Below are 25,616 nucleotides of genomic sequence, written 5' to 3' on the forward strand. Positions count from 1 at the left end.
GCGGGCGAGTCTCGAATCCTGTACTGACTTGTCTGTGCCCATAGCCAATGAGAACGATATCTACCCGTAGAACGATCCGTGTAAGCAGCCGCTCTTGCGCTGAGGCCAATGGTAACAAATGCCTGAATCTCCACCATTGCTCACGTATGCTAACTGGTAGCCACATTCTGCTATAACATTTCTTCCACCTGCTTCCTTCATCGACAATCCATCCACATTAAGCCCAAGTAGAAGGATCTCCATTGCGCGGCGCAGCTTGCCTAGCCTTTGTCTACCAATCGATCGCCAGATACAGTAACGAAAGGAAGACGAGCAAGTAGGCAGCGAACTCGAAGCCATCGGTGTCCAGACTTGCGAGAACGGGACAAGTGACTCTCCTCGACATGTGGCTTGACTGAAGGGATAAAGGCTCCACCGAATCGGGCGCAAGCTGCGGTGTCGCTCTGCCTACGATCACTCGCCTCTGCGACCACTGCGGCCTTCTCGATATTCACAGCCAGCGTCTCCTTGAATGGCCCTTAATTCTTGCCATGATTTTCGGTGTCCTTGGTGAGTGTCTGTGTTGCTGGATCAACCCCGGGAGCCACAGAACGTCTGCCTTGCGATACTAAAGCAGCCCTCTTCTGCCTCAATTCGTCCACCTTAGCAGCTGTGATGCCTTTGGCCGAGGCCTCGAAATAGTTGTGGTGGTCGGTAGGGGCTTGTGAAAAGCGAACACCATTTCCGAGGATGTTGGCCGCTCCGACCTGACCGAAGTCCAGCGGCCAGGACTTTCCCGCCCATCCATGCTTGCCCGGTTGGTGCGCGAAGCGAGGAACGCCATTTTTTCGCTTGTCTTGGTCAGCCTTGACTCGGCGTTTGTCTCTCTCGGGAGCAGTCACCTCCAAAGTCAGATTGACGATTCTCTCCAGAGCTGCCACGTTCTGAAGCCATACAAAGGATCCGTTCGAGCCAGACACAGCCGTGATATGCTGGGGACCGATATGCTTGACCAGCGCTCTGAAGAGCGGGAGCGACTTGAGATCTGCTTTTGAGAAGAACCGAGTGAGAGCGTCATGCTCCGACGACTCATCGAACACCCTGACCTCGATCTCTAGCGTGAGATGCTTGAGATCTGGCAGGTTCATGACTATGAAGCATGTGCACGCAATTGTCCTTATATGCGAAGTGTGCTCAAATAGGATGCTGCCTGGACGTGCACTGCATATCATACTGAGCTCTGTGAACTCACAATTCCTTGCGTAGGCTTTTGAGGCCATTTCCGAAGAATAACTTGGAGACAAAGAAACGGTCGACAACGATTTCGGGAAACGGGCGCGTGCTTGGGAGGTCTGCCCCAGTACGTCGTTGCGCCATTCGACACTTCCACATATCTGGAGTTAAATGCTTGGCAGCACCATGCCCTAGATAAGCGTAGTCGAAGATTATGTCCAGGAGCTCTTGCGGTAGTGTGAGTAGCGTGAGTGGCTTTGAGGCGCACTCTCGTTGAGTGAGAGCCGGCGATTGATGTTGGTGTGCCATATTAAGATGTGTTGACAATTCACAAGGTAATGTGCTCGTGGTTGAGTTATGTTGATTTGGAAGAGTTATAGTAAGAACCAAGAGTAGGTGAAGTGGGCGAGCTCTGTGTCTCGAGTGCCATTGCCACAGCTGCAAGTGACGCTCGTTTTTAGCAACGGCGATGTGGTAACAGCGATGTGGCACAAGCGCAAGCACGCGAAGTGCGATTCGCCCTGCCACGGATTCTTACTCACACCGGATATAATGGTCACCGGAGCTTACTATGCTGCGTTAAAAGATCAAGATCAATCGAGCAGGCCTGATATCCGGATCATCATTGAGAAGCGTTCCAATTCTCGTGTTGGCATCTGCTTAGGTCGTTCAGCCAAGCATAACAATAGCTACATGCAAGAACCCGTCGGTGTAGGCGACTGCCCGACTAAGCTCCTCCAGGTTCGCCACCATCGGAACAGCAGCACCGTGAAGTACAGGCTGTGCTAGCAGCGGGTTCCGTCTGCTCGGAAAGATGGTGGGCAGAGCAGTATTCAAAGCCGTGCCAAGAGTCTGCGGGTGTTTTGATGGCAAAAGTAGTGGTGCAAGGAACTGTACGACCCGGATGTGACCTGCTGTAGCCATCGTCGTTTCTTCTGGTATCGTGTCTGAAGCCGGTTGAGATGCTGATGTCGGGAGGTAGACCTTGATTGGGACGTGGCGTAGCTCGAGGCCTGGTGGGTTGAGAAGCTTTGTGTTCATGGAGTTGAACAGAGTGCGGTCATCTGTTTTATCGTCAGTATAGCGCTTGACATAGAACGATAGACATACGTGTGCGCACTGCCAACCACAGCCTGTCTGAGTCTTCTTTGCTCAGGCTCATAACGGTCCTCGCCGTACCATTTCGGATGAAATCTGCTTCCTTCACGGCATTGATGAAGGCATCGAGCATAGTCCTACCATCCAAGTCTAGTTGGATCAGTTGATCATGTGGAAAGTCAGAATAATGTACAGTCAACCGCCACGGCAGAGGTCCAGACGAGACTGTACTTGGTATCTGGCCGTGCAGAGAGCTGGACTGGATAACGCCAAGGCGTTCGACATTGACCGGATCGGCTCCAGAGTATAGATCATACAGCAGACCTGCCGCATGGTTCCACTTTAGGGGCACATCCTCGAAGGAGAGCCATGCTTCGGGAGCTGAAATGTCAGGGTGAATGAGCGAGGTGGCGAAGAAGCTGTACAGTCGTGGCAACAGGAAAGCTAAGTATGACAGTCGTGGGTACTGTATTATGTATGGCTCGGACTGATCATATGTACGACAGTCTGCGGCCGCGAGTCTGATCTCGAGAGGTAGTGAGCCGCTCCATATCTTGGTCTGTAAATTGGCGATGCGCTCTGAAGGGACGGGCATCACCGCAGCGATATGTTAGATGTGAATAGCAGATCTGGTACGAGCCTGTCATGCATGATCTCGATGGTTGTATTTACTATGACTCGTGCAAGGCATGTGAAAGAGTGAAGTGAGCGGAAAGGATGCCTCGACGGAGGTGGGTCCAGGAGCCACATCTCCAAGCTCTCGACATTCACATGCACCATTACACTGACAACATTTCCACGATGGGTTTACGACCATAACAATACACAACCCTGCCACAACCGCCATCATGGCGACCAACTTCCTCGAAGGACCAACAAACACCACTCCCCGGCAAACTCTCGCCCTCTCCCAAAACGCCAAATCCTTCTTCACCTCCCAAAAAGGCTGGTCCCTCCCGTACCCACTCTCTCTCTTCCTCAACACCGAATCCCAGGAGAAATGGGCGACATACGAGAACATCTTTCTCGCCACACTACGAACAGGTGATCACGATGCCGCATACCTCTGCCTAGAAGAACTCACCGACCGCTTCGGCAAGACGAACGAGCACGTAGTCGCATTGCAAGGTATTTACCAGGAGGCTACAGCGAAAGATACAAATGAATTGGAGGAGGTGATGAAGAGGTATGATGAGTTGCTGAAGGATGATCCGGCGTTGTTCAGTGTGCGCAAGCGGCGAGCGGCGTTGTTGAAGAGTGTTGGTCGGCCTGTGGATGCTATCGGAGATCTGGTCAGTCTCGTCGATGCCAGCCCCACTGATGCTGAGGCTTGGGCGGAACTCGCAGATCTATACGCACAGCAGGGCACCTATGAGCAGGCTATCTTCTGTCTCGAGGAGGTTCTGCTTGTGACGCCTAATGCGTGGAATATGCATGCCAGGTTGGCAGAGGTGACGTACATGAGTGCGCAGAAGATGGAGGGTGGCGAGCAGCTGAAGGCACTCTCGGAGAGTATGAGGAGGTTCTGTCGGAGTATTGAGCTTTGTGACGACTATTTGAGAGGATACCTTGGGCTCAAGATCACTACAGGACGGCTGCTGACGGCGCTGGACGGAGCTAAGAAGTCCCAGCTCACAGTCTCCGATCCGACTACAGGAGATCTGGCGCCTCCTTCGTTGGCTTCTGTCAGGAAGCTCAACGAGTTGGCGACGGCTAAGTTGGGTGAGATTGTCCGAAGAGGGACGGCAGGAGAGAAGGGCTGGGACGGTTATAGTGCCATCGAGCTGAAAGCTGCACGGGACGCATTAGACAGAGATACCCTGAAGATACAAAGATAAAGATGTTTCTTGCGACTGCCAACGCTATTATGCCCATGGTATCTAGTATCCTCTCGATGACCTAACGCCCGCCCGCCAATACAAAATGCGCATCATATTCGGCAACACTCTCAACTGATAGCATGCGCGAAAACCTTGCTAGCAAGCTCGCTCAGCAACCTCATCCTCTCCGGCTGCTCCAACTCCTGATAGACAGAGTACACACTTTTTCCTCTCTTATCCCTGATCGCACCGAGTCTATTTCCCGCCACAGCTCCGGCCAGCGCACCGGGTAGATTGGCTACTATGAAACCCATTGCCCCTCCTGAAGCGCCTCCTACCAAGGACCAGAATTTGTTGTTAGGTTGGTTCCCATTTTCAGTCATACCTTCGTCGTGCATCATCTCCTCGAAAACACCACCGAATTGTTCGTTGGAGTACCGATTCGCGTCCTCGTCATTCTTCGCCTGTCCGCCGAAAAAGGACCAGGGGAATCCTCCTGGCATCCCTCCAAATGCACCACCACTGCCAGCATCGGGTCGTGGTATCTCCTCATCTGCGTCCTGTCTTCCTGCACCAGCTCCTGCTCCTGCGCCCGCTCCCGCTCCTCCACCGAAACCATGGAACATGTTCCTCGAGGCATCGTAATCTCTACGTCTTCCTGGGTCGGAAAGGGTATAGTAAGCATCATTTATCTGCTGGAATTTCTTAGTTCGGCTTGCGCGCTCAGGTGAGTCGGCGGGGACGCGGTCCGGGTGGTGGCGGAGAGCGGCTTTTTTGTAGGCGTCCCGGACTTGTTGTTGAGTGGCTTTGGAGTCGATCTCGAGGGAGGCGTAGTAGTCTACTGGTGGGGCTGGGTTGGTTTTGTTAGGATATCATCGTTCTTGTGAGGATTGCGGAGCGTTCTTACCAGACATTGTGCCGTTGTTCGTGGCGGTACGGTCGTGATCTGGAATTGGCAGTGTTAATTCACCGCAGATAGAGTATTTTCTCTGAGAAGCTTCGGATTATCTACTGGCGCAAGCAACAACTGGCCTTGATTGTGGCTGAAGCTGCGAAAGGCTGCAATTCACTGACCCCTCTGACGTCACAAAAGCCCCGCCATGACCGTATCTGGCAGGTACGTCTTCTATATGCACGCCCATCTCAACACCCACAGGGCAGCATAGTCAGAATGTTTGACTTGGACACTGGACCTGGTTATGTAAGATCTCTTCCCATCAGATTGCTACGGTAACCTCTGTATCCTTTTCAAGAGCCTGTACACTGCTTCATGCCATCGCAAAACCCTTCATGTACATCTAACCTCACCCCATTTCATCATCAAGTTGGCACCGCTTTCTGCGTTCGGTCATGTATACTCTGAGCCTTCATCGAGAAAAATTTCCGCCTCATCTGAATCACCCCAATGTTAGATAAATGATTGATTTTTTCCCAAGTCGGCACTCTCCCGAACGACTACTGTCAATATCGAAGGTATCGCAAACCCTCCAACAAGCTCGTTGCATGTGCTCCTGCATATTTGGCGAAGGACGGCCAGGAGTGCCAGATACTATCAGACTGATGCGTCGCAGGCATCAGAGAGCGTGACTGTTTGTCCGGCTCCAGCCACACCCAATGGACTGATCTATAAGATCCCATCTACGGGGGTAGGAGTCACGTAATGAAAGTAGGCAAGTGTATTCTGTCGCTGGAGGTATGCGACATGTTCCATACATGGTCTAATGATCCCAGCCGGACCCGGACCATTTGCGCATCGCTCTCGGGCATCAAGATCCACACCTGACTGACTCGACTGAGTTACATGCAAAGCTGGAGATCATGACCTTCCAGGCAGGTGAGACAGATCTCTTCCCCACCACATCTGGTGTTCAACGGTCGATCTCGGTGATTCCTAGAGACCTCTGAGACCTGTCGAATGATCTGCGACTGAGATACACTCTGTCGGGTCTTTGCATGGAGCTCGGGTAAAACAGGTCGCCGCAAATTGTCGCTTTTGGCTGAATTAGAGCTTCCCGATTCAGGTTTGCGATGAACAGCCAGGCATCATTGTGGCGGGATGTCCTACGGAACAAGTGATTTGCGGGTGGGTTTGTGGTTGATCTGCCGTGTTATTGTACCTGGCTTTTGGGACCTGTCACTTCACTTGCTTTCCCGGCTGCGTTCACTTGCATTGCATTCTTCAGACGGCATGATCTCGTCCAAGTCTTCTTCCTCGAGATCTGCGCCGAAGGGGAGACGGCTGGAAAGACCAGCCACGACCTACAGCAGATCTGCCTCTGAAACAGGATGTCCATTGCAGGCTAGGGGCGATCAGGCTGTCGACATCTGGCCCACGCAGATGGCACGCTAGGTAAGCTATGTCTTGTCCGGCCTCCCAGCGGACATCTGGTGGCGGCGCCGACTGGTTGATCTGATGGTTTAGCTCAAGGTGCGGGACAAGGGACCGTCCGGCAGACCCGTCATCGGGCCCAATGGCGCATGGTGGGCTGTCTCGCGACTAGCATCGCATGTCTTGTATTACGCTTCCGGTCAGTGTGATTCATCGTTCGTTCTTGCCTTCGCTTGCACATATCTGCGCTTTGCCACTTGTTAATCTGTACCGGCGCTGTGGGTGGGCTAGTCGTTTCTGGGGATCCGATTGCATCTCGTCTTGTTTGTAGTCGCAACCACAGACGTGGTTGTTTGGAGATCGACATTCTTCGGCCTCGCCCAGATCAAATCAAATCAGTGCAACACAGCAAGCAAACACACGTGAGCGTCCGATAGCCGCGACAGCCTGTAGAGAGCCAGCGACTGACGCGAGCTGCAGATACTGCGCCGCTGTACTACTCGACTGGTAGTTTGAAACAAGCTCCTCCGCCATTGCATTCGCCTTTTTTGTATTCTCCGCGATCCTGCGTCGGGGCTGGCGCCTTCTCCATATGCCCTGCCACTATCACCATATACTGTCAGACGAGCATGACAAAGTGTCGTGATCGGGTGGCTTGAGGCCTCGTGGCTGTGGGTATTAAACTTCGATACGATCCAGGAACCTGGTTGGAGCAGTCCCCTCTCAGTGGTGATCCGTTGCTTACCACTGCAATAGCGCAAAGTCGTCCGCCATTCGTGTTTCATCCGGGTCATTACTGCCAGTACCCGGACCACGCCCGCCTGTCTGTACCATCTGCAGCTTCCCGTACCCACGATAACAGTAACAGCGACCTGAGGTGACACACCAAGCACTCGACTGGATCACAGAAACGGGAAAGAGCTGGAGCAACGATGATACAGCAGCAAGTACAGTACCAGCAGCAAGGCTATTACCACGGTCATCCAATCCAGGTACAATCCAATCATCTTCACTCGAACGGTGACATCTCAAACGGCGTGAACCAACCGGGTACCGAGGACATGCATCCATATCAGCAGGGAGGGCAATACTATGGGGGCTACCAGCAACAGCAGCAACCGCATGGCTACCCACCACAGCAACAATATGGCCAACCTCCGCCTCAACAGCAACATCCGTACCATCAGCAGCAAGCACATCCTCATGTACAACAACAGCAGGACCAGAAGCCAACAACATTGCCACCCATTCATAGTATGAGCACCATGGGTGCGCCCGGTATGATGCCTGCTCATGCCCACTACAACCAAGCTCCAGTACCTCTGCCTCCGTCCTTTCTGCCCACCGGTAACTACTTCAGCCATCCACATCCACAGATGCATATCCCGCCACCAATGCAAGCCCAGAATGTACCTCCTCCGGTAGCAGTCGCGCCTCCTCGCATACCATTGACGCGAAGTGGGCAGAATGACAAGTACAAGTTTACCTTGGAAGTCATGCAACAACCACAGCGTGCTCGGATGTGTGGTTTCGGAGACAAGGATCGACGCCCTATTACGCCGCCACCATGCATCAGACTCATCGTCTACGATCTCAAGACTGGCGAGGAAGTGGATTGCGACGAAGTAGATGGGTCGTTCTTCGTACTGCAAGTCGATCTCTGGAACGAAAATGCAGATCGGGAAGTGAACGTTGTGCGTGCTTCGAATACTACTCCAAGCGCTAGCATCAGTACTGCTACAACGACTTCGTATCCTCCGATACCCGAAAGGCAGTCAATCAGTACGCTACCACTCTTGACAAGCGAGATCAATCATGCTAACAAGCCAGTAGTGTATGGAGCACCTCCAGGTTACCCAATGGCCGCCGGACAATACCCGGGCACGATGGCCATGCCACAGCAACACACCATGTTCACCCGCAATCTCATCGGGAGTCTCACAGTCAACGCAGCTAAACTCACCGACGACAAGGGGCACGCGGCATGGTGGTTCGTGCTCCAAGACCTGTCCGTACGAACAGAAGGCAACTTTCGGCTACGCATGAACTTCATCGATGTCGGACAAGCCAGCGGTGGCCTCAATAGAGGTGTTGCTCCCGTGCTGGCTCATGTTTTCTCCGAGTCTTTTCAGGTCTACTCGGCGAAGAAGTTTCCTGGCGTCATTGAGAGCACTGCGCTCAGCAAGCGGTTTGCAGCGCAGGGCATCAAGATTCCTATTCGGAAAGATGCTAGCAAGGAGGGTAAGGAGGAGGACGATGATGATGATTAGGATGCTTCGTCTTCCTCGTCGTCATCAGGTAGTGTGTCGGTGGTACAGGCGTCAGAAGAACATTCACCCACGAAAGCTGATGGGGGCTCTGGACACCTTCTGGCAGATGGTCTTGAGGCGCAAGACTTGCACGGGTCAAGCAAGTTCGTCCGAACGCTTGACGAGGAAAGGCCTGAAGCGGTACTCGACGACGTCGTTCAAGGACTTGTACCGCCAGTAGCGAGTACTTATCTGGACCGCTTTAGCATTCCGAACTACATACACCCTGAACTTCAGGCAGACTTTACAGACATGATGGACATGTGGAAGAAGTCAAGGGCTGCCGAGAAGCACAAGGCCAGGCAGCAGAATGTGCGTTAAGTGAGGCGAAGTGTATAGATGGCATGGACATTGCCAGGCTGTGTTTGTGCGGCGTGCATTCATTGGCAACCACGAAGGTTAGCATAAGTCCTGTACGCTATATGTCATTGGCGGAATCACAGTACGCAGTGCATGGTCTTCAGTGTAATGATACCGTCTACCAATTACTGCATACACATCTGGTGGCTTGCAGCATTGAAAGCAGTGCGTCACTGAACGCGAAGCCACCCAGTATTCGATTCAATCTGTTCACAAGCCGCCCGTCGCGCATGCTTAGTACATAGCGATTTTCATGTCTTCTGCAGTCTTCAGACTGCGTAAGTTGGATGCTATAGCAGCTTCAATGTGATGCAAACGAGATTCGGTAGAGCCGCCCGTATGCCGCTCATGCAGTTCGCAGCTGTCCCATATACAGTTGCCTTCGGCATCGAGCAAGGTGACAAGATCTGATGGTCCAGCATATGCTGCCAGAAAGTCTTGTAGGCTCTCGTCTGCCTCAAGTTGGACTGCATCGATTGTGTGAATTGGCAGGATCTGGGTGAGGAGCTTGTTGAACGTCCAAGAATCTGCGGGCGTGCCGTGGACGACCAGAGCCAGGGCCTGTAAGTCTGGAGCGTACGTCGTCGATCGCAGAATCATATCGCTGCTTCTGTAAGCATATGTGCCGTCTACACGTTAGGTCGCGCGAGTCCTACCAATACGACAGATAGGTCGTGTAGCTGCTTCCGGACAGCAAGAACATGATGGTAGGAGACGTGGTTGGGTTGTAGCAGTTATAATTGAATGTCACATTGAGGCTTGTAAAAGCAAAAGTCCGGATCAAGGCTTGAGTATCGACTCGTACCCTTCGTCGCTCGACAGCATGGCCGGCACCTGCACGAGACCTCTTGCTCGATGCAGTTGTGGCGTCGTAGTGTGACCAGTCTGGACCTTCGTCCTCGTCTTCGTCGAGAGGTTGTGTCAGCCGGCGTTTGCGAGCACTTGTGGCCCGTACTGGCTCGTCGACCTCCATCGCCATTGTTCTTGGATCATGTTCGATGTCCAAGATACCAGCCGCGAGGTATGACGAGAAGTCACAGATGGGAGCACAGTGTGCCACACGTAGCTCGTGGCTGGCGATCTGCAGCCCCACTATTCTACGGAAGTGAACATAAAGTACGCCATAATGTAGATCTCAAGATGATGGATGTAGGTGAATGCATGAGATGTAGAGTCAGTGATTGTTCAGACAATCATACTATCCTCGAAATAAACCCAGCAAAATTGCAGCAACTCGTGTCTCGCAGGCTACGACCCTCCACGATGGCAGAGACATAGGTCCTTGAAACAGCATCATGCTTGCGATACAACGACCATCATTCAAGAGTTCGTATTGGAGTAGCATAGCAGGCTGCAGAGGAGGAGATTTGGCCAGGTCATGCTCGTTAGGCATTCATCATGTTCGAGAAGGACATATACCAGCTCATTCGTGGCCTACGGGCTCACAAAGGCAATGAGCGAGAGTACATTCAAAAGGCACTCCAAGAATGTCGCATCGAGGTCAAAGGTCAGGATATGGATCAGAAGGCTACGGCGTTGCTGAAGTTGATCTACCTGGAGATGTTCGGACATGATATGTCTTGGGCTTCATTCAATGTGCTGGAGGTTATGTCAAGTGCGAAGTATGTGCAGAAGAGGGTGGGATATCTTGCAGCAGTGCAAAGCTTTAGGCCCGATACAGAGGTCCTGATGCTGGCTGAGAATATGCTGAAGAAGGATCTTGGTAGCCCGGACAAGGCGACCATTGCTCTGGTGTTGACCACAATCCCACATGTGATCAATCCTTCGATGGCAAACAGTCTGCTCGCGGATCTGCTACCACGAATGTCGCACTCGCATCCCGCCATTCGGAAGAAGACCATCGTCACTCTGTACCGCCTAGCACTCGTATATCCGGAGACTCTGCGCCCAGCATGGCCGAAGATCAAGGACCGACTACTGGACGAAACCGAGGATGCTAGCGTCACTGCTGCAATAATCAATGTTGTGTGCGAGCTTGGATGGAGACGACCACAGGACTTCCTACCACTCGCACCCCGACTGTTCGAGCTATTGACCGCCGATAAGAACAACTGGATGGCTATCAAGATCATCAAGCTTTTCTCGACCCTAACACCACTTGAGCCTCGTCTCGTCAAGAAATTGTTGCCACCCCTGACCTCGATCATCAAGACTACTCCTGCCATGAGTCTGCTGTACGAATGTATCAACGGCATCATACAAGGCGGCATCATGGAAGCGGCGGAAGGTACCACAGAGGGCGACGAAGTAGCAAGGCTATGCGTCAACAAGCTGAGAGCTATGTTAGTAGTGGAAGGCGACCCGAACTTGAGATATGTGGCACTGCTAGCTTTCGCCAAGATCACCGCATCGCATGCAGATCTGGTCTCCCAGCATTCAGATGTGATACTGGAGTGCATTGATGACGCAGATATATCCATCCGCACCCGAGCACTAGACCTGGTGGTTGGCATGATCAACGCGAATAATCTGCAAGGTGTTGTCGAGCGTCTCTTACGACAATTGAAGACCGCCGGCAAGGCACCTACAGAGTCAGATATCTCTCACGATCGAGGCATGCACGAAGGCATAGAACCTCTAGCTGATGAGGACGATGAAGATATGCAGGCCACAATCAAGTCGAAGCAGCAGAATACTGCCCAAGCACCTCCTTTGCCCAATGACTATCGTGCATCTGTCATTGAGCGCATACTCGAGATGTGCTCGCGCGATACATATGCGAGGATGAACGACTTCGAATGGTACATAGGTGTCCTCGTGGACTTGGTCAAGCAATGTCCTGCCTCTGTTGCAAGTGGCGGCTTCGGCGCGCACCATCAACATGGTCTTGCTGACGCGTCTACTTTCGTGGCCGACCGGGTTGGCGACGAGCTTCTCAATGTAGCTGTTCGTGTCAAAGCTGTACGACCCGAGGCTGCGGCAGCCGCTCAATCACTGCTACTGCTCGATCAACGAGAGCAAATTTACCCGACTGGCAGCAGTGCTGGTCAAGGTGTGCTAAGTGCTGCTGCGTTCATAGCAGGAGAGTATGCTTCGATGCTCCCAGACACAGACGCTGTTCTGACGTCTCTTGCACATACCTCGAGTGCGAATCTACCGGCCCCGACATTAGCGAGCTACCTACAGGCTATACCTAAGGTGTTCGCAGTACTTGTTGCTCAGCATCAAGGCGCGTGGACAGAGTCACAGCAAAACAATACAACATTACTGACAGCGCGCGTCATACATTTCCTGGAGCCGCTTGTACATCATGCGAACTTGGAAGTGCAGGAACGGGCTGTAGAATACCTGGACTTGATGCGGTTGGCGGCGGAAGCTGCTTCTTCAGAACAGACTGGGAGTGACAGTGGTGGCTATACTGCCCCGCCACTGCTATTTACTCAGGCTATCCCGGCTCTGTTCACGGGCATGGAACTGAACCCTGTAGCTGCTGCAGCTTTACGAAACGTACCAACACCAGCAGAGCTAGATCTCAACACGCCTATTAATTCCAATTTGCAAATGCTCCTGGTTCAAGCAGAATTGGACACTGACTTCGATGATGATGCAAATGATGTCTACCAGTTCTACAACGAGAAGCCTTCTGCGGTAGCAGTGAGCAGTCAACAGAGACCTGCTGCAGAATTGTTGGGCGAGCCGACAGGGTCAAGCAGATCATCTTCATACCAGCAAGATCCAGATGTCGAGCCAACGGATCGCGATGCCATGCTACGAAAGAAAGCAGAAAGAAGAGACCGCAACCGGGATGATCCGTACTATATCAACCCAGACCGTGCTTCGGGGAGGTCAACGCCCATACATAACATATTGCGTAACGCCAATGGCGAAGAACTGGATGTCGATGCTATCCCTGTCATGGAGCTTAAGCTAGGCGATAGTGGATCTGAGGCCAACCGACCCGTGCCTACCAAACGAGCACCCCCTGCCAGGAAGCCGAAGAAGCATTTCGAGATTGCTGGTGATGAGACATTGGGCGACCAAACATCTACCTCGCTCTCAGCTAGTCTATCAAAGTCGATGCTATCACGCTCGCAGAAGTCATTGCTTCAAGTCGACAGCAGTGGCTTGTCCGCTTTGTCACTTTCGGATAATAGTACCCGTAACAGTGCTAGCCAAATCGACATTGAGCGTCGGCAAGCAGAGGAGGACGAAATGTCCAAGGCCATCAAGGAAGTCGAACGGCTAAGACTCGAAATGCAACGTGCTCAAGAAGGGATACGGCTTCGGGATATGCCAGAAGAAGGTACTATGGTCAAGCGAAAGAAGAAAAAGAAGGCAAGGGTTGAGTTGCTTGGCGATGAAGCTGAGGCTACTAAAGGTGAGGCTGACGAGGTGACCACCAAGAAGAAGAAGAAGAAGAAGCGGAAAGAAGACGATGTTGCCGAGCCTATTGCCGCGCAGCAAGATGAAGGTACTGATGCAGAAACTGCGCCTACGAAGACGAAACGCAAGAAGAAAAGACTAGTGACACTCGATGACGATGCGGTAGAATAAGTACAACCGTACAATCTGTTCATCCTGCTTGTGATGATTGCCATCCTTGCATCGCCCTCCACTGCTGACCTTCACCTCCATGACTCCAGCCATTTCATCCGTGCACTGCCCAGATCGACGACGCTCTAGCGAAATCGTTACTGCTAAGCAGTCTTGTGCTGGCATCGTCTGTGCTGGTGAGAAGGTAGAAGCACTCTTAGCCGACTACCGCGTTGGTGGCGCGCCTTCTGAAACCACGAACTCAGAGAAAGCTGTAGCAAGCTTAGTGGGCTTTAGCTCCTGCGCTTTCGCAGGTCCAGCAGCTCTACCAAGACCCTGGAATCTACTCAAGGCCTTTGCTGTCCGTGATTGTGCCCAAGCAGGTATGATCCTCTTGATCACCGACTTCACAGTCGTGATGTCGGGTACGGGCGACAGGGTCAGGGGCGAGCCATGTCGAGCCAGGCAGAACGAAGACATCGTGTTTCCACTGTCCGTAGAAGATGTCCTCATGGTGGGAGCGAGCGACGTGACCGGCAACGGGCTCTGGCGACTGCTCTGGCTATCTGTTACAGCCTCTAGCTTGCCGATACTCCAATCTTTGGGAAGCAGTCTAGGCTTCAACCAGAGTGGAATTGACCCTTGAGCATCCGTGAAGGCCATCCCTGGCGTGTCGGTGCTCTTACTGATGGGCCTGGGTAATGTGTGATTAGCGGACCTCTTTGGATGTTTGGGGTCCACGCCGGTGATCATTGGGCGGCTTGGCGGCGGAGCTATATGGCGCAATGGACTGTGATGTTGTGTTTGGTCACCTGTGCCTTTGGTGGGCACGAGCAGCCCAGATGTGACATCCGAGTCACCAGTCAGGTCAATCACGACGTTATTAGATTGTTTGATCGCATTCGACTTTGACCTGGTGGAATGGGCGATGCTTGACCCAAGGTTCGCCGGTCGGGGCAGCACCGGAGTGGCTGGCAGGATACGAGGACGCTTCAACCTGGCAGACTGCCCTTCGTCCTCATCGTCACGTCTCCTCTTCTGATCTCGCATCCTCTTCAGAGTGGCATGTGCCGTAGCTATCCTCAGGTCCTCTCTGTTCATCGCTGCTGTGGCGAGATCATCCGCGTCCCGATTGTGCTCTCTTGGAACCCACCAGAAAAGGACAGCCACTGCATACTGATTCCACAGTGTGCATACCGCCTCTTCGAGATCGAAGTAGAGATCGCGGTCGAGGAGAGGCACCATCGAGCGACAACGCTTATAGGACGTTGTCTTCCACTCGAAGATCCGCGATATCATGGTCAACTGGATATCTTGGCAGTCCATCTTCAGTACGACTTTGGTGGGACCGGGGAGTACCCTGTCGTCGCGCATACGCATGACCACGCGCAGTGCTTTGATTGCCGCCGCGAGCTCCGCGCGTACGGATGACGGAAAGTGCTCGCGCCTCGCCATGAGCTCCGAGACATTGTACTGCGAGCCGCAGCCCACGAAGACGCCAATGCTTGACATACTAACAAAGCGCCGCCTGGCGCCTCCATCTGAGGCCACGACCAATGGCTGAGCCGGAAAGAATCCTGGATGTGGTGGACGTGGAAAGCATCCACATCCAACCGGATGCCCGCAATTGATGAATTTCAGGTGGCAAGCAGCGGACAACTCGTAGTGTACTTCTACGGCGTCGCGCGGTACGCGTCCATTGTAATATTCCGTCGGCAGGAAGTTTCGCTGGGTGTGCTGGCAGGGGGTGTTGACCCAAAAAGTTCCATTTGGTGGGGCCATGATATCAACCAAGCTCTGTGGGTCCTTCAGCGTCTCCAGGTCATGTTCGGTGGGACGGAATGGGTGCAAAACAATGGTATAAGGATGGAAGGCTTACATGTTGCTTCATGAGTGAAGGAGGCAAAATCGACATCTCGCGAAGCGGGCAGCAACCCGAGCGGGCGCTAACTTTGTATACTGCTGAGGAAGGAACGCGTGCTCGTGTCCAGAGCGGGCAGGTGGAAGCTGCGAAGAGGACAACTTTGTTGCGTTTTGACCTACAACTACAACCATATTGTATGATGCAGCTCATGGCTCCACCCGAATCTCAATCTCTACGTGGTATCTCATGCTTCCGTTATATTCCTTGTGTATACTTCATGGTATCGACTGCGCCGAAGGAGAAGGGGGATTTCGACATCTCTGGCGACCGAGGACTCATTGGTAGCGCAAAAAGTCCGTCAGCTTTTTCATCTTCTGGCTGCATGCTCGCAAAGCCGGTACCGCCACTGGCGAACGCATTCAACGAAGCCATCTCGGCGCCCTGGGACTGCAGTGCTGCGATCGAATCGGGCGGTCGTTGTGCAGCGATTCTCCGTTGATTCTCCGGGACCTGCGCAGGCTTTGCCGCGAGGTCTGAGGATGGCGGCATGCCCTTCAGAGCAGCGAATGCTCCAAATGAGCCTACCGCGACATCCGAGCCCTCTGGACTCAGTGGGTTTTGGTTCGCGGTGGTGTTCTCCTGCGAGCGTCCACCAAGATCATGTGTGGTCGTTCCAAGCTTCAGGCCTTTCAGCTTATCCATCAGTCTACCTCCACCGGGGCTTCGAGGACTTGTTGGGCCGCTCATGTCTGGTTGTGCGGATGTGCTAATGCTCGCAGGTTTCGTGGTAACTCCAAAATTGTCTTCGATCCATTCTTTCTCGGCTGCCGCCATCTCCAAACCAATGCCCTCGATGTTCTTCCCTGACTCTGCATCGATCTCCTTCTGCAGGACCTGTAACCGCTTCTTTGCCCAGATTGTATGCAAGACACCCTTCTTGCCGGCTTGCCTTGCAGTGGCGCCGAGCTCCGGTGAAAAGATGGCTGGCAATGGGTTTGTCCGCCACTGTACCGTGACTTTGCGAAGCTTGACCGATGTTGGCACTGATACTCCAGGACCGAGCATAAAGTATATCCGGTTGACAGGCAGCTCTTCCCCAGGCTCACCTGAAGACTCTTGTGCTGGCAGCACCGTCTTCTTGCCCTCCCAGCTGATCTCCCAACTACCCTGCACGTCGCGCGTCGATGCATCATCCTCCCACTCCACCATGAGGACCTTTGTGCCATCTCTACTCCTTCCTGGCTCGAATTCGAATCGAGCAAGGGCATTTCCACTCGTTAGCGAAGGCGATTCAACATCGTCTTTCTGCGAGTGTAACGAAGGATCGAAGGTTGTATCAACCGGATCGAAGATGGGTCGCGATGTGCTCATCGTCACACTCGAATAGCGCACGGCTGGATCCTTGCACGCTGTCTCGTAATCAAGCGGCGACGGATCTGGACTGCTCTCCACGCGTTTCCTCCCCCACACTGTGACCCGAACTCTCGTTCACGAGGGCCTGTGTATTATTTAAGATGGCATAGAGATGACGAGGGACAAAAGAGCTTGTACGAAGCTATATTGCAAGCTCTGCGCGGTCTGGCCGGCATTGCTGCTTATTGCTTCGGGATCGACCACTAGGAGTGAGCATCGGAATTACCAATGCCTTAGCACGGGTATTTATGGTAGCAGCTATCCGAGGTACGGGACGTTTCAGAGTTCTCGTATGCAAAGATCAGCCGCATTGCATGAAAGGAGTGTCTTACTAGTACTGACAGTTGCATCTTCACGCATCCCGCCACGAGGAGAGACGCAGGTAGCAAGGCACGAGATGGCGAATCGATGTGATCTGGAGATTTTGGGGCTATCTACAAGTATACTTGCTAGTAGCCGAATTCGTCTGTCCACCTAGTCGCGTTCAACCTGAGAGCTGCGCTAGATCAAGGTTGCGCTGACTGGTGGTGACAAACAAGGTAGGCCGTTGGGTATCATGCTAATAATTAATAGGTCGACCATCTAGAGATGGCCGGTGAATGTTGAGCGCCATCACTATGCAAGGTGGTGATCCGACTGTGCTCATATGAGCAGGTAGTCCCAGCCTTTCTGCTGCATCACGTCGCGCCAGCGAACCCCGCGATGGTCGCCCTTCGCAAAGGTGTCTTTGTTTGCTTGCCAAACGTCTTTCAGGAGGCCTCCAACACGCCCCAAGGAGCCGAAATCTGCTGCGTCACCAAGACGCTTGCAGCGCTCTTCGAACATCGAACGGAAAGGAGAGGCTGCAACGGAAGCGGAGCCTGCGATCAGAAGCGGCCATGCGAGCGAGCGGTCGAAGCCGTCAGGTCCGGCTGGGATGAAGTTCATGAGGTCGGAGAATTGTGATACTAGATGGCATGTACTGGGTTGCCGTGGCTCGTAACCGGGAACAAGAGAGCACAAGTAGATGCGAGCAGCGACTCGGAAAACTGCGGATATGTTTGCGCTCAATTGGCGAGGGCGAATGGCTCCTGTGGCAGAGAAGCAGTTCTGCACTGTGCCTTGTGGAGGCTCGGTTTGGCCCAGCTCGTGAGCCAAGACCTCGACGTATTTGCACAAGACGACCTCATCGAGACCTTCGGACTTCTGGACATCGAGGCATGCGATCTCGGAAATGAGAAACATAACGTTGTCCTCGCAGCCCATCAATTCGGCCAGTCCACCTGTTCGACCGCCCATGTTGAGTTCTCGATAGGTGTCTGCGAATACAGGCGATCGTCCAATCATCGAGGCACCAAGGATGTCGATCCACGCAGTCAGAGCCATATTGAACGGTGGATGCGCGTGGCCGCTGGCTGCCAAATCCATCACTGCCTCCGGGAGACTCAGCTTATTCACCAGACTGATCGCAGCCTGGAAGTGCTGGTGCCATGGGATGTCTGGAAGCGCATCGTCTGCTCGACCGACAGAGCACTGGAAGAAGATCATGCCAAGGGTCGCCTCGAGGATCTGGGAATGCTTCTCGTCACGCCCAAGTGCTTCGCAAAGCTCCGATATTGCGGCGTAGCGATGTCTCACAATATCGTTGTCCAACTGCTCGCTTTCTATCGACTCTGCAGCTTTCTTGTGTGTCGCAGCGATGCTTAAACAGCAGTGCAAATATGCTTTGTTCGACTCGAGTGCTGGCAAAATGACATCGGATCGTGCTGAGCCATGCTGATTCACCTCCAAGATCGGGAAGATCAACTTCAGGACCTTGTCGAAGAAGTGACTCAGCAGATACTTGTCGCAGTCATCTACACTGATGACGGTTTCGTGCTCCGGGGTTGGTGGCTCATGAGGGTACTCGAAGAAGTTGAAGTCCACCGGCTCTTCCGTGAGCGATTCTGTGTTGCTTTCGAAGTATTCCTGCTGGATCCAACTATCGGCTGGGAAGGCAGGCATGCCATTCGGTAATGGCGGCGGCTGATATGTGCTGAAGGTTGATACGGTCGAATCTCTTCGGGTCTGCTCGCCATTGATGTATATCTGGCGTTCAGTCTTGATGTCCACCTCGTAAGGCGAAAACATCGGATACTGTGGATGGGAGATCATTGGTTGTGGAGGAGGCGGCATTGCGAAGTAACCCTCCGGCGAGGCATAGGGATAATCGCATCCTGACGAGAAAGGTGATCCAACCGAAGGCGCTCGACTCTGCGGAAACGAATCCTGGTAAACCTCTGAGGACGTCGGGATCGAGTGGCACAGACTCGGTGGTGAATGACAACTCGGCGCGGACGGTACCTGGGTGCTCTTCTTCGAAAGCTGAGTTCGCTTGATGGCGTTCTTGATCAGTTCCTTCTGATGCCGTCGCTGCTCGCCATTGCTCCACCACATGGGTCGCTTATAATCGCATCGCAAACCCAGATGCTTGCATGCCTTACAAGCTGGCTTGCCCTCTTCGCACTTCTTCCGTCTTAATCTGCAGGTGAAGCAACCTGAAACACGTCAATTCTGTCCAAGCTCGGCCACTCTGCACCCGAGAAGACTTACCAGAACGTGATCGCCTATGCATCTTTGCCGCCGCCGCTGCTGCTTTCGCATCTGAGGTCATGTTCTTTGGGGCTGCCATCTTCACGTTGGGTTTGGACATGCTGGCCGGCGCGGAAGTAGACATCAGTAGTATATGTACAAGGTCGCACTGCGAGCTCCAGAGCTGGGGTCACGATAGTGGCCGGACGCGACAAGGTACGGGAAGGACGGATAGGCGATGACCAGGGTCAAGGTAGATTAACGATAGCGTGAAGCCTGACCAGCAGTGCTTCGAGGAAAAGAAAGAGAGCAAATTAGTCGGTCAACGATGGCTGTCTTCGCAAGAGATGGCAGCGAGCATACCTTATATCTCCCAGTCGACTGACAACGCACCCAAAATGCCCTCATCTATTCTTAGTTGTGGCCAAGAGCTGCCTGGATGTGGTACGTGAGCTGGTGGGGTGGAGCGTATTGCACACTAATTGCATGCATCAGGAAGGCACTGTAGTTGATGATTGGCGCGCACAAGCGTGTGGCTGCTCTCGATGTCATCTGCACTAGGATCCAAGCTTCATGATTAGATCGTAACCGCCGTGCGACATCCCGACTGGTCTGCAAGTAATTTACCCTGTGTCGGTAGCCATGTTAAAAGTGCATTTTTCTAAACTCACTCCTTGGGGCCGGCCATGCGGACGTAAAACAGACTGGGTTAGATCGTGGCAGAGTCTCAGAGATCACTCCCAGCCCTTTGCACGTGCACCAAGCGGCCATCTTCAGTATGGTGATGGAGATAGAGTCTAGTGCTCGCTTGCTGCACAACGGTCACTGGGGACAAGGTGGAGTCCAGGTCCATCAGTCTTCAATAATTTTACCGCATGCCTACCCGAAGCGAACCGTCTTTATGGGGCGATCTACGCTGCAGATGATGGCCCAGCCCATTTGACCCTGCTATCGATGTGTCGTATCCCGAATTCGTCTAGAGGCAGAGCACGCAACATCCTGCAGAATCGACCACTAGCTGCCAGGTCTGAGTGTACAGCAGGTGGGACCTGCATGTTCCATCAAACAGTAAGATGTGCCCTTTCCTGCCTCACATTCGAGCCTTGATAGACCGTTCGAGCTTCGTGATGTTCTCGCTGAACGACTCAAAGTTCGCCACCATCCGAGTCAATGGGTGCGAAAGCCATGCTCGATCTGCTGATGGTTAAAGTGGACGGGAACAAGCAAGGGCAGGCGCCAAAACCAAGAGCATGAGCAACGTGACCAGACGATTGCGAGCGGCGATTGGAAGTGAAGTGCATAAGCGAATGTGATAGCGCGGGAGGTTGTAGCGAATAGCAGTTCGCCCGCCATGAACGGATGGCAACGTGGCGGACGGTAAGGCCCGAGGATGAGGAGAAGCCCACTTTTCTTACTTGCTTCGGCATGACTTCACTACACCTCGTTTTCCTCAGCGGCAAGATCATGCCGTGCTTGGTGGCTCAGTCTCTTTTGGCTTGACTCGTCGCTCACCGATGCCAGCAACATGACACATGTCGTTACTCGACGGCAAATCGACTTCCATGTCTATAGTGATCTGCTGTGGGGAGAAGGACGAGAAGAAGCCTCTTGCTCTAGTGTTCTGAAAGAAGTCATAGCTTGGAATTTATGAGGGCAAATCGTCCCGCAGAGGCCCGTTGTGGCTGATCGATTGGCTACCGGGTGTGAGGTTCTGTTGCTCAACGAGGATCCGAGATCTTTTGCACACAATCGGGTCACGCTAAAGTATACCAACAAATTCCGCCGAGCTCCTTTGGGCGGCGGAACGAGACCGTACACCATTTGCGGTCCTGTAAGCGTTGGCCGTGAGTGCGACTCATCGACGGCGAATAGCTGGGCTGCTCCTGGCGAATGCTTGGGATCAGATCACAGAGCCCGTGCATGCCATATGCTGTTCCACTTCAAGGTCTCATGTGACCACGTTGACGGCCGTCTCGTGCTGCTGCCACGCTGGGCCATGTGTCACGGGAAACAGCGGTGCGACACCAGCCTCTTGTGCAACAATATGCAGACACTATCGGATGCGACCACTTTGTGCCTGCATTGTATAATCACAGCACATGATGTTGTGTTGAGGTGATTGTGTACCATCACCGGCATGATATAGCTACTATCCTGAGTATCCTGGACGGGAGCCTCGAAGTACCTCCCAGCCGAACCCAGTACTCGCTTGCAGATCTGTCAGGGTACGCCTCGGTCCGCCTGCCTATCCGTCCGTTGTCAAGGAGCAGCAAAATTAGCTGACATTAATTCCAATCTAGCACATCAAGCTAGATTACTAGCTCTCGAAGATCTCGCCAATGACAGCAACAGAGCCATGGAGCCGCCGTGAATCAACGTTGCTCAGGGTTGATGTGCATGACTGGGATACGTTGCCGAAAGTAACGAATCCAGGGACAATGGCAGACCCTGTGAAAGTGATTGGCGGTCTAGACAGGTGAGTATGCAGTCTAATGCAGACGGTGAGAAGGTGCGACCGCAGTTGGCGCCGGGTATGAAGCATGAAGCACCTGCACATTGGTATGTACGAGCGCGCCATCGTTGTGGGAAACGCTCGGTATACAAGACTTGAGGCTTCCTGTCCGCGCACGGTGGCCTTCTTGCGATCTCCTCAACGCCGCATACTTGCATACATCTACGTGGTATGTTTTGCCAGCAATTACAGTGACGATTAACGGCGACACTCCGGCATTGACATCCAAGACCAACGTTAGGAAGCGGGTCACCGACGATGTCCTACATGGCCACGCCCAGTACTCCTCTGCAGAGCGGAGGAGATGGGTTCCAACGAGTGAAGACGACGTCCATGATGGAATCTAGGCCAGCATCGACCAGACCTCTGTCCCAGGTGTCAGACATAAATGACACTGACTTCGAAGATGAAAGCGAGTTCGAAGACTACTCGCCAAAACCGAGCTTTGATACAGTATGTACAGGCGAGAGTAGAACTTTTCGCATCATCGCGTTAACGTGCATTCAGGATGGTCGCAGAACAAGTCAAACAACACTTTCGTCATATGATGAGGCTCCAACACCAGACTCAAGTCAAAGCCAGCGACCGTTTGAGCTCCGACTCAGGCCCGTGGAGGGACCTCGTGGACCGCATCTTTTCCGTGTGTCTCAATCATCCGCAGACATGGACTTCGACTACGCGTTACAGATGTCGCCGCTGCTACCAAAGTACCCGCCACCACGAACGGGTACCGCCTTCTCCCAAGCAACGGTTACGCCAGTAACCCGACAAAGTCAGATGGAGGAAGACTTTTCCATTGCAACGGCATTACAGAACGCACTAAATGGATCTTCGGATGATGATACTGATGCCTCGGATAGTGTACGAAGCTGGACATCGCAACAGGTCGTTGACTGGATGTATGCTACCGGAATTGACAATCATGTCATCGAGTGTTTCGAGCGTCATGATGTAGACGGTGCGTTGATTAGCGACATCCAATTTGATGAGCTCAAAGAACTCGATATCCACTCGTTTGGCAAGCGCCACCAGGTGTGGAATGCCATATGCGAGCTGAGAGGCGACGAGGCGAGGCCAAGTCCACAGCCTACGCCATTCCAGGACATCAGCCGACCTTGTACCACCGCGAACCGTCGAACTCCAAGTCGCAGCAGGAACGCCTGCGAGACACCTGTCGATATCGATGCCCTGCCCACAACACCACTCGGTGGCAAGAAGCGCCGAGGCCGTAAAGCATCGAAAAAACTTGATATCATCACGCCAGCAGAGTCGGTTTCCATTGTTGCTATCGAGCAGCTCCTACCCAAGCCACACACTTGCAACAAAGGCGAAGCTTGTGCCAAGTGGAGAAAGCAGCAACGCGAGCTGCAGCAATTGAAAGACGAGAATGGCATTGGCCGCTTCCCAATCAGTCCTGGCAAAGGTGGCCGAGTCTTTGTCCGTGGAGACCCGGGAAATGCCACCACAGCTGACAACATGATCCCGAATGTTCGACTGCTGCCACTGGAGGACCCGCTTCGACCAATTTCAGAGGCTGTCCCATCTATTGTTGCCTCATCTGATCTATTGGGACCTGGCCTGCTGCCTGACTTTGCTCTCCACGCTAATGTGCTCGACCATGTGGACAGGCGTGATCCTCAGGACAACGTAAGGCAGTTCCTGAGCTTCCAACATCTACAATCACCTGCGCCTCCTCTCGACGACTCGCCACCTACCCCGCCAGCAGATTTGTATCAAACACGCCGGGAACTCATCGCTCGTTCTCAGTCGGTGCCGCCACTTTTCCCACCTCAACATCATCAAGCTTATCCTTCGCTGAACCTACCAGTACAGACTCCAGGCCCTCGCCAACAGCTTCGACGACTGCCACGTCTTGACATCCCGGCCCGCTCCGCCACTGCTGGTCCCGATCTTGGGTCCGCTCTCGCCACAGCTGTACCAGAGTCAGCAGCAACATCTGTATGCCGCAGTGTCACTGCTTCCCCTGTCCAGGTCCACAGGCTTAGCACCCCAGCATCAGAAATGGATGTCCCACTCACAGCCATTCCAGCAGGACCAATCTCGAGAGACACATCAGCATCGGTACCACCAAACATGCAGTACCGTCAACAACAACAACACAACGCACCTCGTTCGGTCTCACGAACAGACTACTGGCGTCGTCCTTCCATGGCTCTACCAGCGCTGAACGAAGGCGAAGTATTCTCACCCATTTCTGGACTACAGATGGCACGACCCAGCACATCTCACCGCAGTAAGAGTGATGGAGACAGTCGCTCGAGCATGACCAGCGAGGAGATGAAGCTACCTATCGTTCGTGACCCAGCTCACCACAGCCCAAACACACAGCAACTAGGCTATGGCTCAAACTGCACTCACGCAGGTTGGATGAAAAAGCGCAAGACCAAGATGCTTCGGCACGAGTGGCAAGACGCTCACTTCCGACTAAAGGGTACTAACCTGGGCATGTACCCAAACGCCCTTTCCAAGGCCGCAACAGACAACATCAACGTGGACGAATACAGCGTGGCCTGCTCAAGCGTAGCCTCGAACAGCAAGCTCACAGCGGCCATGAAGGCGTTCAAAATCCGTGACGAGCAGACAAAGAACAAGGACAAATTGACGGACGCCACGGCATTCGCCTTCCAGCTTGTCCCGGCCCCAGCACAGAAAGATGGCGAGGGCGCGAGAAAGCTGCAGAAAGAAGGCAAGACTCATCACTTTGCAGTCAAGACCAAGGATGACCGAATCGATTGGATGAGGGAGCTGATGCTCGCCAAAGCACGTCAGGCAAAGAAGGATGGGTTTGAGGTGGAAGTGAATGGTGTGCAGGCATGAAGCGCTTGCTCAGACTGCAGGGACTCAACTCTTGGTTGTGCAAGTCACGGTATACGGGCGTTTGGGCAATGCATGCTCTTCGGTTTCTTTCGGAGGAGTAATGACATATACCCAATCAACAAGCTTCTGAGCATTTATTAGCGTTTGCATTAGGATGAATGATGGAATGGAGACATGGTTTCGGGCGGCAACGCTTTGTGATGGGTTTTGCGAGCGGCTGGCCCTCTGCAGTATATATCATCTATCATAACTTAGCGACGTGATCATGAAACGAAGTTAGCAATCTCACGTTTGGTCCTCTTTTAGTGCAAAAGTGTCGTGCCTCATGCCTGATGTTAGAGGATACGTTCCAGAATAGGCGCCGTGGTGTTGAAGGAAGTCTGGGCGCTAAAGTCCCAAAGGACTGCGGACGGTGAGCAACGTCATGTCCTGGATCGCATGCTCATACATGTAAGCACGAATATCGTCATACTGTAGGCCAAAGATAGTACAAGCACATAAGAATCACATCGCAATCATAACCCAAAAGAGCCAAATCATCACAACGGCCTCGTGCGATCTCCTGTCCAGAACCCCATGAGCTCGCCCGTTTCCCCAACCCATTCTCTCACACCGTTCACAGCCGCCTTAGCCATGCCGGATTGAGTGTTACTTCGCTTGTGTCTAGTCCTTCCTGACACCCCACCACCCACACTGATCCCCTGCGGCTCCTGCCCGGGACTGATGAAACTGCTACCCTGCCCTGTAGCATACTCAGAGCCCATACTGGGTAGTACATTCTCGCCCGCACTTAGGCTGACGAATAGCGCGAATGGGA

General features: G+C 53.2%; 11 protein-coding genes across 11 annotated transcripts; 4 read left to right on the plus strand and 7 right to left on the minus strand.

Annotated features, from left to right (window-relative positions):
• Positions 1–518: 518 nt before the first annotated feature.
• On the minus strand, positions 519–1,521 carry LTS14_004113 (uncharacterized protein; the record flags this gene model as incomplete). The annotated part of the gene is made up of 2 exons (XM_064836815.1): positions 519–1,200; positions 1,232–1,521. The coding sequence occupies 2 exons, from the start codon at positions 1,519–1,521 to the stop codon at positions 519–521; spliced, it is 972 nt and encodes a 323-aa protein (XP_064695448.1).
• Positions 1,522–1,881: 360 nt separating this feature from the next.
• On the minus strand, positions 1,882–2,905 carry atg5 (Autophagy protein 5; the record flags this gene model as incomplete). Its single annotated transcript, XM_064836816.1, has 2 exons — positions 1,882–2,276; positions 2,323–2,905. 2 exons carry the CDS (start codon positions 2,903–2,905, stop codon positions 1,882–1,884), a joined length of 978 nt encoding a protein of 325 aa, XP_064695449.1.
• Positions 2,906–3,158: 253 nt separating this feature from the next.
• oca3 (Inositol phosphatase SIW14) lies at positions 3,159–4,148 on the plus strand (the record flags this gene model as incomplete). Its single annotated transcript, XM_064836817.1, has 1 exon — positions 3,159–4,148. The coding sequence occupies one exon, from the start codon at positions 3,159–3,161 to the stop codon at positions 4,146–4,148; it is 990 nt and encodes a 329-aa protein (XP_064695450.1).
• A 110-nt stretch (positions 4,149–4,258) lies between these two features.
• Positions 4,259–5,044, minus strand: LTS14_004116 (uncharacterized protein; the record flags this gene model as incomplete). The annotated part of the gene is made up of 2 exons (XM_064836818.1): positions 4,259–4,980; positions 5,038–5,044. The coding sequence occupies 2 exons, from the start codon at positions 5,042–5,044 to the stop codon at positions 4,259–4,261; spliced, it is 729 nt and encodes a 242-aa protein (XP_064695451.1).
• Positions 5,045–7,520: 2,476 nt separating this feature from the next.
• On the plus strand, positions 7,521–9,089 carry LTS14_004117 (uncharacterized protein; the record flags this gene model as incomplete). The annotated part of the gene is made up of 2 exons (XM_064836819.1): positions 7,521–8,700; positions 8,758–9,089. The coding sequence occupies 2 exons, from the start codon at positions 7,521–7,523 to the stop codon at positions 9,087–9,089; spliced, it is 1,512 nt and encodes a 503-aa protein (XP_064695452.1).
• A 273-nt stretch (positions 9,090–9,362) lies between these two features.
• LTS14_004118 (uncharacterized protein) lies at positions 9,363–10,107 on the minus strand (the record flags this gene model as incomplete). Its single annotated transcript, XM_064836820.1, has 2 exons — positions 9,363–9,689; positions 9,934–10,107. 2 exons carry the CDS (start codon positions 10,105–10,107, stop codon positions 9,363–9,365), a joined length of 501 nt encoding a protein of 166 aa, XP_064695453.1.
• A 419-nt stretch (positions 10,108–10,526) lies between these two features.
• APL5 (AP-3 complex subunit delta) lies at positions 10,527–13,643 on the plus strand (the record flags this gene model as incomplete). Its single annotated transcript, XM_064836821.1, has 2 exons — positions 10,527–10,750; positions 10,799–13,643. 2 exons carry the CDS (start codon positions 10,527–10,529, stop codon positions 13,641–13,643), a joined length of 3,069 nt encoding a protein of 1,022 aa, XP_064695454.1.
• Positions 13,644–13,847: 204 nt separating this feature from the next.
• On the minus strand, positions 13,848–15,134 carry LTS14_004120 (uncharacterized protein; the record flags this gene model as incomplete). Its single annotated transcript, XM_064836822.1, has 1 exon — positions 13,848–15,134. One exon carries the CDS (start codon positions 15,132–15,134, stop codon positions 13,848–13,850), a length of 1,287 nt encoding a protein of 428 aa, XP_064695455.1.
• A 607-nt stretch (positions 15,135–15,741) lies between these two features.
• LTS14_004121 (uncharacterized protein) lies at positions 15,742–16,857 on the minus strand (the record flags this gene model as incomplete). Its single annotated transcript, XM_064836823.1, has 1 exon — positions 15,742–16,857. The coding sequence occupies one exon, from the start codon at positions 16,855–16,857 to the stop codon at positions 15,742–15,744; it is 1,116 nt and encodes a 371-aa protein (XP_064695456.1).
• A 684-nt stretch (positions 16,858–17,541) lies between these two features.
• UME6 (DNA-binding transcriptional regulator ume6) lies at positions 17,542–19,570 on the minus strand (the record flags this gene model as incomplete). The annotated part of the gene is made up of 2 exons (XM_064836824.1): positions 17,542–19,415; positions 19,471–19,570. 2 exons carry the CDS (start codon positions 19,568–19,570, stop codon positions 17,542–17,544), a joined length of 1,974 nt encoding a protein of 657 aa, XP_064695457.1.
• Positions 19,571–22,228: 2,658 nt separating this feature from the next.
• On the plus strand, positions 22,229–24,799 carry LTS14_004123 (uncharacterized protein; the record flags this gene model as incomplete). Its single annotated transcript, XM_064836825.1, has 2 exons — positions 22,229–22,414; positions 22,469–24,799. The coding sequence occupies 2 exons, from the start codon at positions 22,229–22,231 to the stop codon at positions 24,797–24,799; spliced, it is 2,517 nt and encodes an 838-aa protein (XP_064695458.1).
• Positions 24,800–25,616: the final 817 nt, after the last annotated feature.

Source organism: Recurvomyces mirabilis (assembly GCF_035927965.1).
Source record: "Recurvomyces mirabilis strain CCFEE 5264 chromosome Unknown scaffold_9, whole genome shotgun sequence".
NCBI lineage: Eukaryota > Fungi > Ascomycota > Dothideomycetes > Mycosphaerellales > Teratosphaeriaceae > Recurvomyces > Recurvomyces mirabilis.